General features: G+C 39.7%; 1 protein-coding gene across 1 annotated transcript in view; it reads right to left on the bottom strand.

The window, feature by feature from the left end:
* The window catches only part of SLX4IP (SLX4 interacting protein), a 174,401-nt gene that overhangs the window by 48,879 nt on the left and 110,782 nt on the right, over positions 1-14,740 (bottom strand). The window contains exon 4 of the mRNA XM_039874485.1: positions 13,406-13,526. Within this exon, the coding sequence (XP_039730419.1) occupies positions 13,406-13,526 (121 nt within the window). The remainder of the gene's footprint in view (positions 1-13,405; positions 13,527-14,740) is intronic.

Genomic DNA, 14,740 nt, shown 5'->3' on the forward strand with positions numbered 1-14,740 from the left:
AACCTTTAACTATTTAGGGATTTTGTTTTGTTTCCATTTATTGTGATAACTGGTTAGCAAAGTCTCCCCAGTTTTTGAGAACATAAGCAACTTGTGTTGTCACTTTTGGTAAAAAGTGTAAAACTTAAAATTTTACAAATTGTCCATTCCTGGAAAAATAATCTTTGCTGAAACTCTGGCACATTCACCAGAGGGCTTATAGGTACTTGCTTTCATTATTGCCCTTTTAAGCTTCTCATGTGTGGATGAAAGCCTAGAAAATGTTTTGATTGAGTATATTATGGGAAGAAATGTAAATAATAACCAAAGCTATTGAAACACATGTGTAAAGAGAAAACACATGTTTCCACTGTGCCCTAGGATAAGTCTAGTGAAATCCATTTCTATTTGTAAAGGGCTGTGAATAGAAAAAACGATGTCTAAATATTAAGAACATTTACCAGAGCAGCAGATAATTGAAAATACGTTGTGCTGTTTTACTGTTTATAAAACCACACGAGCGCCAGTTCTTCCTCTTCCAGCTGTCTGTGTCTGACTGTGAAAGTCAGAGAACCTCCCCCACCGCTGTGTCTGTGACTGGAGTACAGGTCCATTCCTACAGCTGGTGTGCAGACAGGGCCAAAAGCTAACAGTCCGTGAGAATGGCTGACGCACACCAAGGACGACTGCTGAAGTTAGTATTTGTCAAGGGCCTATGTTTTGTCAGGGTTACCAGCTGTTGGATGTACAGTAATTTTTATTGCAAATGTGTAAGAAAAGAAGGTTAATTTTTATTGTTAACGTGTAAGAAAAAGATGTCATTTTAGAGCAAGTTTTCACTGTCCTCTCTGAAAATGCCTGATGATTTATACGAAGGGCTGAGCTCAAAAGGAAAATTATTTCGCTTCCAAAATTTATTTTAAATAGGAAAAGGCCCTGTCTTCAATAGGCTGGGAAAATAAATACAAACCAAAACAAACAGCACATATACAAATTTGCACCCATGGGGACACTGGGAGCAGGACTTACAATCAGGCCTGTTGTCTGAAGAACAGACAGAAAGCTTTCTTTGGCAGGTACCGCGCATCGGGCGTTGGGGAAAGGAGGGGACTATTTCTCAGACAGAGGGAAGAATAGGAAGAACTTGCTTGTTTTGGCAATTCTTGTCTTTTTCTTTTTCTCTTCTTGTTATGTGAACACCCACTGATTTCCTAACATGGTGGTAACGTGCCCCACCGCAGAAAGCTGCGTGGGTGTTGATGAAGAGAGAGGAAGCCTGATAATTCAGCTTTGAACATTTGCAGAAGACACCTTGGATGCCGCAAAGGAACGAAAGTGCTACACACTTTGGCTGGAGATTTAAGCTAAGATTTTAGAGGAGCGTTCAGCTTAGAAGAAAAGCCAAAAAGAAAGCCACTGCAGACAGAAACCACAGTACCCAGGAAAATTTAATTTATTTTATGGCATTTTCCAAAGGACTTGGTTTCTTAGATGTTAACTGCAAGAAAAAGGTTATACAGAATAGAATAATGGGCAGTAAAAAAAATGTAACTGTTCCACAAACACGAAATGTAGTGAACTCCTAGTATTTAGACAATGCACTGAAATAAATGTTTGGAGCTGGAAGATGAACTGTTTTGAAGTCTATTTTTTCCTTTCCAACTTATGATCAGAAAATAGGAGCTACAAAATCTAAAATCTAAAGGCAACAAATCAACATGACAAAGAAACAGAGACTCATGGACATGGACAGCAGACTAATGGTTACCAGAGGGAAGAGGTGGAGGAGGAAGGGAGGAGGTAGATAGAGTACAAGGGGTCAAATATGTGGTGATGGAAAGGAATCTTACTGTAGCTGGTGAACATACAATGCAATATATATATGACTTACTGTTAAATTGTACACTTGAAACTAATTGGATTTTGTTAGTCAATGTCACTCCAATAAAAAAAAAAAAGATACCCACATGGCAGTTCAAGCAGGACATTGTTCCTGGCTTCCACATGGTTAAAAACCAGCTTTGTATTTATGATTAGAGGGAAGTTTTACTCATACACACACACATACCATTCTCCTTAATAGGAATGCTAAAGCAGAGAAGACAAGCCCTGGGCAAGTTGCTTGAACTCTGGGTCTGGTTCTCTTCTTTAGAATAAGGATTAAGAATGCTGGCTAGAAAGGGCTGTCGCAAGGATCTGCCATGGGTAAGTGGAAGACTCAGTGTAGTGCTAGCACCTAGCAGGCTGAAGCTCAGTAGCAGGTAGGTAGCAGGAATACCAGAGATGGGGTGGGCCTGCAGGGAAGGGATGTTTAGCCCTAGCTGCAGAAAAGTCAGAAGATATTGCAGCTAATCTTACACTGGGGTAGGATGTGGTTTCGACTTTCTGAAAACCAAACGAGTAAAGCCATTTAATAATTTGTAACTCACAGACTACTTTCATCTCTGCCTTTTGTTAGAGGACCAAAGATGTCGCAATGGGAACATGCCGCAAATTCTTGACAAACAATCATGTGACCTGTGAGTAGAAACTACAGTTCATTTCTTTACTTCTTCCAATGTGTGTGCTCCTCCTAAGTGGAGGAGTGCTGAACAGGACAAGATCTCTACTCTCTGGGAGGCGGGGAACAGTAAGTGTTACAGTCCAGAGTAGACGAGGCAAACAGAAAAGGAAGGACCAGGTCTCTGAGAAAGAACAGACATGGAATCAGATAAGGCTCTTTAGGGGAAGCAACACCTGAACACATGCCTGTAGGTGATGAGGAGCTGAAGAAGAGAGTTTCAGGGAGAGGAAGCAGCATGCGCAAAGGCCCAGAGGTGAGAAAGCATGATGTTCTGGGACCTATCAGTCAGTTAAGCCACAAGCTGATAAATGACCACAAGAGCTCTTCCAGGGTTGCCTGGCTAAAGCCATCTGGGACCAATGACTCCCCTTTCCATAGGGGAGAGAGGCTCCTCTTGAACTTGGCTTCCCACAGGGCCAGCTAGAGAGCTGCCAAAGTCTCTGGGTACTGGGCAACAAAAAGGTTGATCATTGGGAAAACTGGGGTCCCTCTGCTGGAATGCAACTACAAGGTTGCATTCAGCATGGAGCTGAACCCAGCCAAGCACACCTAACTACAGGATACTAAGATAGCAGAGGATCTGTACGCAGGCTGATTGGTATGAGATCGTCAACCTATGCCAAGTGATTTCCCTGTGTTCCCAGGAACCCTCTGCACAATGATGGAAGCCCAATGTAGGGAGGACACTGCTACCGGGGCTACTTCTGAGTGGAGAGCCACCTTGCGAGTGAGCGCCACTCCTCAGGAGTGAGAACAAGTTGCTAGGAGGGTTGATGACGAGGACAGGCATGGTGTCTATAAACCACCAAAACCCAAGAGTAGGTTGGTCACCTGGTGACGAGGTGGCCCTAAATTTGCAGTCAACTAAAGCCCATGGCTATGCAAGATACTTGGTCCACTAGAGGACCATGACCCAATGGAAACCTTGGTAGGAGCCCTGTCAGTAGCTTGACTCACAGACATTTTTGGCTTATTGGTTAATTGATTATGTCCATAAATCTGAATAAGATAGAGAACATACTTAGGCCCTACTTAAACTGTATGTCATAGGCTGAATTACGTCCATCCCCATACCTGTATGTTGAAGTCCTAACCCCTAGCAGTTCAGAATGTGACAGTACTTAGATATGGGATCTTTAAAGAGGTAGTGAAATTAAATGAGGTCATTAGGGTGAGTGCTAGTCCAATATGACTGGTGTCCTTATAAGAAGAGGAAACTGGGACACAGACATGTACAGAGGGAGAACCATGTGAAAACACAGAGAGAAGAAGGTCATCTACAAGCCAACGAGAGAGGCCTTAGAAGAAACCAACCCTGCCAACAGGGTTCTAGTCTTCGGAACCGTGAGAAATTAAATTTATGTCGTCTAAGCCACCCGGTCTATGGTATTTTGTTATGGTGTCCCTAGCAAAATAATATACTATATAATAGAAAAAAAATCTAAGTCTGGTGAACAGAAGCCTGACTTGGACTATCTTGAAGGAGAGCCACAGGCTCTCACCCAGTCCCCAGGTTTCAGTCAGTTCTCCTTGAATGGAGAGAGCCTGGCATCCCTCAAGTAAGGACCCTTCGATAACTCTGCAAGTACACTTATATATCTTCCACTTGGGATCTATAGCTGTTTACAATGGCAATGAAGGAAACTACCAGAACTTTTGAGAGTGATTGGACATTGGCTCTCAGATAAGGCTAATTCTTGGGGTTCCTGATTTGCCATTGTGATCCACCAAAGGGTGATAAATAGAAATTTGGCTTCAGTTCATCTCACAAAGGGCCCAGCAGGTCTGTGAAAACCTGTAGTTGTCTTCTCAGTTGCTGAGTATATAACTAGAATAGATTTACTTTGCAACTGATAGAATCCATACTTGAACTCCATGTCTCATCCAGTGAGTGCTATTATGGTAATGAAGGGCCAGAGGAAAGTCTCTGGAGTTCTCTTTCCGCATCAAAACAGTAAACTGAAAGAAGTATCGATCCCTGAGAAATCACAGAGAATATGCCACCATCAAAAACTTGAAATATCTAACAATAATTTTTCATATCATTTTCTCATTTAACTTGCCTCTTTGGCCTAAGTAGAAGGCAAATGGATCTTGGAGAAAGATGGTAGATTAATGTAGTTTTAATTAAGCAGGGATTTTTCTAGAGGTAGTCTCTCAACTGGAGTACTATAGCACCTAGCGTCAGCAATACACAGCTGGTAAAATCTGGTATTTCTATCCCAGTGAACAGAGAACACAGAAGCAGGTTTCTATCTATGGCAGGAATACCACCCAGCTTCCGTGCTTGGCCTCATTTTCTGTTACCACTGCTTCAGCGACACTATCAGTCCACAGGGACCTTGAATATCTCACTACCTTGTAAAGTAATTATTCTGGTTTACCACGTCGGAGGCATCATGGTAGGACTTACGGAGCAGCAGGTGGCATATATTCTAGATGTCTTTTTAGGATACATACACGTCAGATGGTGACAAATGAAACCTATGAAAATATAGTTTGTGAATATCCAAAATTCTGAGGGCACATGAAAGCGTTCACCTAACAGGAAAGTGAAGCTTTTGCACCTTGTATCCCTTACTACTAAGAAGTAAGCACAAACATTGGTGGGTATGAGGGAACAGTTTAGAAGCAGATAAAAATTTGTGCCTGGTTAATCAATGGCTCTTCCCAATAGGATGGTATCAGCAGAAGTGAATGAATGCAATTACACAAACTCACTCAGAGTGAAGAAGGAAAAATCTGTCCAGTAGGCAACAGTGAATAGTATATTTTGGGTCCATTTGCAGCCTGAGGCATGAATACACACACACGGGAACTCAGAAGGATTGGTGACATTTGGGGAAGAGTTATATAGTGTGAAAAAACTTGTATCTTATGTGAATGAATGTTCTCCAAAAGGCTCCATTAAGAAGTTCTTATAATGAGCTGGACTAGATAGCCTACCCCAGGGACCCTGGCCAGTCTCTTCCCAGCCTCCAATTTATCTGCTCAAAGGGCTCATGAGCCATGAGGCCATGCTTGGGCTCAACAACATAGACTTAACTTTACCAAGGCTGAGCCCTGCCAGGTGCTCAATTTGTCAGCAGCAACAATTAATGTGAGCCTCCCCACCAGCTCTCATATCACAGGAAGATGGGCCAGTGGCAGCAGGTGGATTATATTAGCTCCTTTCTCACAGAGAAGGCGATAGCTTAGCTTTACTGGAACGTACTCTTATTCAGGATTTGAATGTGTCCTCTATGCCTGCCATGTTTCTGCCAGCCACATCACCCATGGACTTACTAAAGGTCTCATTATTCACCATCACCATCACAGTGCTCCTAACCAAGTAACTCATTTTACAAAAAAAGGCAGTGGGCTCATAAAATGCAATGATTCTATCAAGCGATCAAGCAAGGCTCAAATGCATCTGGCCTTATAACAATGGTGAAAAAAATCTACTGAAAATTCAGTTATGATACAGAGGGCAAGGCAGGACCTCATGGGATTGGGGTAAAGATAGATTACGTGCTCTGACCAGCAAAACAGTGTGTTCCTTTGGCCAGAATACATGGTTCCTGGAACCAGGGAGTGAAATGGGAAGTGACTAAAAGGTAATGAAACAATGACAACCTCACAAAGGCTGGACCATTGATGGCTCAAATCCCTTAGGAACGAAGGTTTGGATCACTTGGTTACCAGGTAAAAATTACCGATCAGCTGAGTTATTGGCTAAGGACAAAGGAAATACAAAATAAATATTAGAGGAGGGAAGATATAAACACCAGAAATTTATTTTATGTAACTGGTTACCAAAAGTAGAATGGTAGCATCTTCCAATACTGTCTTCCTTGCTGTATCATGTATACATTGAGATAGTAACTAAGTTTGGGGCTTTCTGTTTCCTTACTATTTTATTCAAGGTATGTTGGCAATAGTTTACTTTATGATTTAGTAGATAGGAATGTGGGCTGTGAATGAACTAGTGGAAGAATAAATATCATTCACAAATCCTGGGCCTGGATCTGAAACCTTGGGTTATCTCTCCTGGGGGAGATGCTGAGCACATTTCCTTGTAGTTGGGAGAGTTGTGTAGTTGGCAACAGCTTGTTGTTATTGTTTGGGAGTTTATGAAAGAAGAAAACTTCATTGGATATTTGTAACTTGTGGCTACCCAACACAAAATTCTGACCATCCTCTCCCTGTGTTTGCTAACTTCGACATTCTATAAGTCCCATTTTCCTAAGGTAAAAGACAAACATTTTGCATCCCCTAGCTCACCTGCAACTATGGTAAAGCCATGGCATCTAGTTTTGTCTTGCAGAAAGTTCAGAAGGAGCAGCTGATGCTATGGCTATGTGCCAGGCAGTCAGCCTTCTGTAGGTTGGGGCAGAGGCTGGTACCTGGTCCTGATCCCCATAGACAGCAGCTGAAATAGTACATGTACCACAGCTGTCCCCATATTGTGGCTAAGGCTGTGCTGTCTGTGTTGTTTGGGCTGTCTGGCCCTCCCACAGGTAGGTCCAGTGAGCTACCTAATATCTTTAATCAATGGGGCTGTCTGGCCCTCCCACAGGTAGGTCCAGTGAGCTACCTAATATCTTTAATCAACTTCTTCTCTGAAGAGCTAGACCCATTCTGCCTAGTCTCAAGCAGAAATGCAACTAAATGATGGCTATTAGGCAACTAAGGCTCCTGACCACAAAAGGGTTTAAGCTGAAGACTAATACATTTTTGTTTTTAAAAGGCCACTTTGGCAGCAGAGGTGTGGATGAGCTAGGAGGAAAATCAGGAGGCTGTGGCAGGAATTCAAGAGCTGATTAAGAGGGGACCTGACCAAGGGAGTAACAATGTGAAAAGGAGGAAAAATTAAGAAGAAAAAACAAACAACCCAATACAAAGATGAGCAAGGGCTATAAATATTCAGTTCTGTCAATAAAAACATAAAAACAGAAACGTAAATAAAAATCAAAGAGCAAGATATCTTCTTTTTAAAATTTTGGCCTGTCAGACTTCGAAAATTAAAAACATTGGCAACACCTAATACTGGCAAGGCTAATGGGGAAAATATTAATGAGGTAGAATTGACAGTGAAGTCTTTAAAAAAACTTTCTTACAACATTAATTTTTACTGAATCTATGGAAATAACATTTCAGGCGACCCAAAAAAGATGAGGCTACTGGCAAATGTCTGTGCTATGCTGTCTGCTAACTGAATTTGTGAATACGAATTGTAGTCCTTTGTATTATGACTAAAGAAATGGTCTCAAGGCTGTTTATGCTACTTTTTTTAGAAAGAAAAGTCAGAGCATGAAAAATATTACTTTTATGAGTGTAATCAGCAAAGTCACCAGCCTAGCGACTTCAGCTCACCTAGCATTCTGTTAGGTATCTGTGCCATGATGAAGCACACTGCTACTACACGAACCTGGAAATGGAAAAAGGTAAGAAAAACATGCAAATGAGAGAAGATATCTAATTTTCCCAAAAGCATGAACCACCCACATCATCCAAACCACCAATATAGTAATGACAGCCACTTCTAGTTTCAGGGAACCAGGGACACAGAACTGAACACTGAGGAGGAAACAGGGAAAGCCTTATGGTTAGTGGCTTTGAAACTGCTTTGAAAAAGGCATTCAAGGAAGATAATTAAAGTATCTGAGAACAGGCAGTTCGATAAATGTCTAAGAGGGATGTCTTTGGCTCTGAGGAAAGAATAAAAGCATGACTTCGGTTTCCATTTTTTTGTGGAGCTGTTAAACAATGTAAGACGGTGGTATGCTGCGTCTGTTTAATTTGTCCCTGCAGGTGTGCACGACCTAGAATATAATGAATCTTGGTCATAAGGGAAAAGCAACCTTGTGGTAGAGATGAGTGAACAATGCCCTTATCTTTTAGAAATTACATTAGTATGAGGTTAAGCACTTATAACTTATACTCTTGAGTTAAGCACCAAGATATTAGAGAAGAAAAGAAGCCCTGAGGTGGCAAAGAATCGATCTTTACCACCAAAGGGGAGGGAGAAAGACAGGTAAATCGATTATAAGACAATTATAACACAATGTGACAAATATTATAGAAGTGGTAAGTGGCAGAAGAGAGAAAACTGAGAGGAGTTTGGAGAAGTAATATTTGACTAAAAGTTAAATGGGAGTCTTCCAGACAAAAGAGAAACCTGTAAGAGCAAAGGCATAAAGAATGTATGTATGTTTGTAGGAAAGAAAGCTAGTAGCAGGAGGAGACAAAGTGGGATAGGTAAGTTATGGCAGGCCTTGACCTTGCTACAAAGAGGAAAGAAATAACCATCTATGTAATCGGTCACCCGAACAAACATTTATTAAATACCAACTGCAAGCCAGGAACTGTGCTCCATGCTGGAGATATAATAGATAATAAAAGAGGCAGAACCTGTCTTTGGGCAGCTTACACATTTGTGGAGAGATAAGACAATAATCAAATGGTGTGAACAAAAGTTCAGGACGCTCATGGGCCTGGAGTGAGGGGACCTGTCGACAGGATAAGCTTCCCTGAGGTGTAGGCTCTGAGCAGAAAGCTGAAGGAGGCATAGGAGAAGGGGAGGACTAGTGTTCTAACATGGGCAGAGGCCTCAAGATGAGTAAGAGAATGGAGCTTTGATAGAAAGGAATTAAGTCTGCTGTGGCTGGAAGAAGAAAGAAGGAAAAAGTGGTACAAGATGAGGTTGGAGAGGCATCTACCCCTGAGGTCTTGATCTTCATCCTAGAAGCTTTGGGGGAAATCCTGAAAGGCTGCAGAAGTGCACAAGATCAGACCTGTGACTTTAAGGGATTACATCAACTGAAGTGCTGACAGCAAGCGACGCATTGGCCAGAGCGGATGCAACAAAGCCAGCTAGGGGGCTGCTGCAGTTGTCCAGCTGAGGCGGGAGCACGGACTAGTTGGCAGCAACAGAGAAAGAGAATGGCTAAGTTGTGAACATCAAAGGACATGTTCAGGTAAAGGTTAACTGTCATGAGAAGTAGGAAGGATAAGAAAGATGGTGCTTTCACATCAAATGTTCTTTCATAGAGGGATGGATACTTAGCACAGCTATTCTTTTAAAGAGTGAATGACATAACATTAGTATCATTAGCATCATCCTGCCTCCTGTCAAACAGCTGCACCTCTTACCTCACCACAAAGGAGCCTGGCATTCATTCTGCTGGTGGTCACTGAAGGGTCCATGAGGCAAATAAAGGCTTCTCATTGTTAGGGGTTGTACAGTTAAGTAAACCAAGTCAAAGGCAAATGACAAACTGAGAAAAATCATTTGTAACATGTACAACATACCGAGTATTAATATCCTTAAGGAGCTCTTATAAACCAATAGAAATATGAACTTAAACTAGAAATACTATAAAGAAATTGAAGTTTGCAAATATGTACATCATCAGTACGTTCACTGCACCATGGTTTACAACACTGAAAATACTAGATGCGACCTAAATGTTCAACCAATAAATGACATTATGGACACTTAGTGGAATATTATGCAGTCCTTAAAAATGGTGATGTGGACCCTGAACAACCAAAACAATCCTGAAAAATAAACACTAAATTGGAAGACTCATAATTCCTAATTCTAAAACTTACTACAAAGCTATGATAATCAACATATGGTGCTACTGGCATAAATACAGACATACAGACCAATGGAATAGAATGGAGAACCCAGAAATAAACCCTCACATTTATGATCAAATGATTTTTAATAAGAATGCCAAGACCATTAGTGAGGGAAAAGACAGGCTTTTCAACAAATGATGTTGAGAAAACTGGATATTCACCTATAAAAGAATGAAGTTGGACCCTTACCTTAAACCATATATAAAAATTAACTCGAAATGGATCAAAGACCAAAATTTAAGAGCCAAATCTATAAAACTCTCAGAAGAAAAAGTAGAAAAGAGTTTCATAACATTGGATTCAGCAGTGATTTCTTGGCTATGACATAAAAAGCATAGGCAACAAAAGAAGAAATAGATAAACTGGCTACATCAAAATTAAAAACATCTGTGTGTCAAAGGACACTATCGAGATATTGAAAATGAAAGGAATATTTCCAAATCATATATCCGATAAGAAATTAATATCCAGAATATATAAAGAACTCCCACAATTCAAAAACAAACAAACAGAGAAAAAAAAAACAACCAAATTAAAAAATGGGCAAAGGACATTTCTCTAAAGATATATAAATAGCCATTAAGCACATGAAAAGATGCTCAACATCACTACTCGATAGGGAAATAAAAATCAAAACCACAATGAGATACTACTTCACATCTATTAGGATGGCTATAATCAAAATAAGAAGAAAATAAATGTTAGCCAGGTTGTGGAGAAATTGGAATCCTATGCAATTCCTCAAAAAAGAATAAAAATAAAAATAAAAATTAAACAAAAAATTACCAAATGATCCAGAAATTCCACCTTTAGGTTAGGTATCTACTCAAAGAATTGAAAGCAAGGCCTCGACCAGATATTTGTATCACAATGTTCACAGCAGCATTATTCACAATAGTCAAAGGTGGAAACCACCTAATTACTCAACTACTTCATTGACAGATGAATGAATAAACAAAATGTGATATATATATTATTACATACACAGTCTTCCACTGCTAAACAACAGAGATACATTCTGAGAAATGTGTCCTTAGGTGATTTCCTCACTGTGTGAACACCGCAGTGTACTTACACAAACCTATATGGTACAGCCTACTACTGTAATTGTATGTGCTATACTTTCATACGACTGGCAGCACAGTAGGTCTGTTTACACCAGCATTACCACAGATATGTGAGTAATGTGTTGAGCTAAGACATTAAAGTGGCCAGTACATCATTAGGTGATAGGAATTTTTCAGCTCCATTATAATCTATGGGACAACTGTCCTATATATGGTCCATCATTGACCAAAACGTCATTATGAGGTACATGACTGTACATTTATATGTTAAATACGTATTTATTTATTTTTGTTTATTTACCAGTAATTACTAAATATATAAATAACAGGGGGTACCAGGGACTGGGGAAAGGAGTAATGAGTAGTTATTATTTGATGGGTAGAGTTTCATTTTGGACTAGTGAGAAAATCCTGTAGCTGGATAGTGGTGACAGTTGCACAAAAATGTGAATGTACTTAATGCCACTAAGTTATACACTTGAAAACAGTTAAAATGGTAAATTTTATGTTATGCATAGTTTATCACAATAAAACAAAGTTTTTTAAAGTGGTGATATATGTATTTTAAAGAACTTCTATATTGTGTAAGGAGGAAAAAAATAGGTTACATAATTATTTGTACAGTAAGATCACTTTTCTGTTCAAAAACAAACTTCTTGCCAGCATGAGTCCAAGAAAGGCTTTGGTTTTTATCTTGGGGCCAGTATTGTGTTCCCTACCTGTGAGAGAGGCTGGGAAATTGAATTTTTAGCTTTCCTCACTTAGTAGAGTGGAAAGCTAGTTGAGGATGGGGTACGGACCAAGCCACTACCACACGCCAGAGATGGAGGTCGTAGAATCTCCTCTGTTCCTTTTCCTTTTGTATACGTTAGAAAGTGAGACTAGCCAGATCTGCTCGCATACAAAGAATTAAAGTTCCTATGGCTTTTCTTGAGATTTATACTACTACTAAGAAAAAAAAAAAGAAATTATCATCTAATACAACATTGTTTGGACTAAAAATTCCATTTGTTCAAGGCTTTCAGTTTGAGTAAAATTAATGTCTGCCTACTTATCAGCTGTGCTGAGTAAACACTTCAGATCAAGTAAGCCTTCAAAGGCGGGTACTTAACTCAATTCTTTTCCTAAAGAGATGTTGCATTAGCATAATCTAGTTCACAGCAGTCCAGCACTGTCCTCTGAGGATTAACACGGGGTTCACTGTATTTGTACCACAAAGAGTGCTATGAATGCTGACTTAGTTAAAAAAAAAAAAAAATTTAAAACACAAAAAAGACAGACTGGAAAGAACAGTGGGCTGGGAGTCAGAAGAGCTGGGTCTGAGGTCAGGTTCTGTCACTTGCCACCAGAGTACTCTGTCATTCAGCGCATCACCAAGCCACTACCTGTATATCAGGCACTGGGCTAAGTACTGGGGGGAAAGGGGAAGATGAAAATGTCAAATAAACAAGAAAATCTCCATTCTCAAGAAGATGATCTTTTATTTGGACAAGCCCCTTCATCTTGCAGATCCTCAGCTCCTTCACCTGTAATTCAAAGGCATTACCATTCTCGAAGTGTTATTAGGAAATATGGCAGGATATTCTGACCTTAGTGACCCTGGCATTTGGGTCAGATAATGCCCTGCTATGGGGGGCGGGGCAGGGAAGGCAGGCCCATGCACTGTAGTATATGTAGCGGAATCCCTGGCCTCTACTCACTTGATGCCAGTAGCTCCTCCTCACTGCTCTCACCCCAGTTATGACAACCAAAAGTGTCTACAAACATTAGCAAATGTCCCCTGTGGCAAAATCATCCCTAGCTGAGAACCTCTGAAATAGGTTCTCTGAAATAGGTTAAATGTATGAAAGCATTTAAAAATAGCATCAAGATCCAAATCCAGTCAGTATTAATGTAAATCTATTTTTAAGATTACTTGTCAAAAACAAAATCCTTTAAAAAGTTTGGTTTCCTTAGGAATGTTTTTATTTTCTATTTATATATATACATTTTGCCTATCATTAAAAGCCTATCGGGGCTTTTTGGTTAATTTTCTTAACCCGAACAAAGCATCTTCATCAGAACATATTTTTAAAGTTCATCACTGTACTAACATGACAGAGTCAAACATAACTGCCATCGCTACAGAGCAGACATTTTATCCAAAATCAAAGTTCTCTGTGCCTACCTTTTAAGGACAAGGGGCTGGATCTTGTGAATTCTGCATTTGTCGGTCTGTGGTGTTTACGAACTTCCAAGTACTCCTTAACTCTTGAATCAATGGTTTCTTTTAACAGTAAACAGACTTCCTAAAGTAAATTAAAATAATTAGAGATAATTTTCTGATTTAATGCAATACAAAAAAAAGTCAACATCACGCATATTAAAAAAATCAACGGTAAACATTTCGTTTGCTTTTTTAATTAGCTGTGAATGCCAAAAGGAATGTTATATGTGCTCATGGATAACACTGAAGATTTATATCTGCTACTTTGGTTTGTTCGAAACTATGATGTTGGTTCACTTTGTGATCTAAGAAATTCATTTAATTTCTCTCTGCCTCAGTTTCACATTTCTAAAAGGAAGACAAAAACACCTCAATGTAAAACTTAGCGTGACAAGGTGATGAAATCAGTGGGGTAAAGACTTTTCACATAAATATCAGTTGTATTGTGACATATAGAAAAATCAAATAGAGCCATCACTGGCTGGTAGCAAGAGCCCAAGGAAAGAGCACAGTGGCCAAGCAGGGGACTGTGGAGGCAGGTAAGAGTCAGGACCCAGGGTGTATTCAGAGAACCCTGACACCAACCCCATTAATGAAGGGGGGACAGCATCCCATGGTTTCATGTAGGGACACAAGGCACGGTGTGACCAGATCTTCCAATTTGTTCAAGAGGAGCCAGAAACAGTGATTTTTATACAAAAATTTCCCATTTTTCAAATTTGGGTCAGAAAACTTTTAAAATCTAAACACTATCATTCATTAGTTTCTGGCCTTAGGTTTACAGATCTACTAAAAAAAAGGAACAACACTGAGTAGGGGGTTGAACGGAGAGCTGGAAACCAGTAATCTGATTTTCTTCCATGCTCTTGTTGATGATACTGTGCATGCCCATTTGCTTTTGTGAAAACTGCACATTATATTCACCTATTAATGATGAAAAGAATTTAACTTCTCATATTTCACTAAAGTAGATTAATATTTATTAGGCAACAGAAACACATGGTTTTAATTCAATGTCAACATACCATACCACTAGCAAATTTCTGAAGCTGTCTATTGTTTTATGTATCAGTGTTATTTATAAAAAGAAAAACAAAACTTTAAAAGTCTAACCATGTATCGGGAAGACACAGTCCATTTTAGCTATACTACCAGAAAAATGTAACCTAAAGTAGGAAAAGGAAAAAAAACTGCACACAAATCCTAATTTCTTAGATTTAGAACTGATGCATAAGGACTAATAATTCTGGTTGAATTCCCAAAGAGTCTGAAGAAGGCTCAGAGTTGCAGAGGTCA

The sequence above is a fragment of the Pteropus medius genome, unplaced genomic scaffold, assembly GCF_902729225.1.
Source record: "Pteropus medius unplaced genomic scaffold, Ma_sr-lr_union100, whole genome shotgun sequence".
In the NCBI taxonomy this organism is placed as follows: domain Eukaryota; kingdom Metazoa; phylum Chordata; class Mammalia; order Chiroptera; family Pteropodidae; genus Pteropus; species Pteropus medius.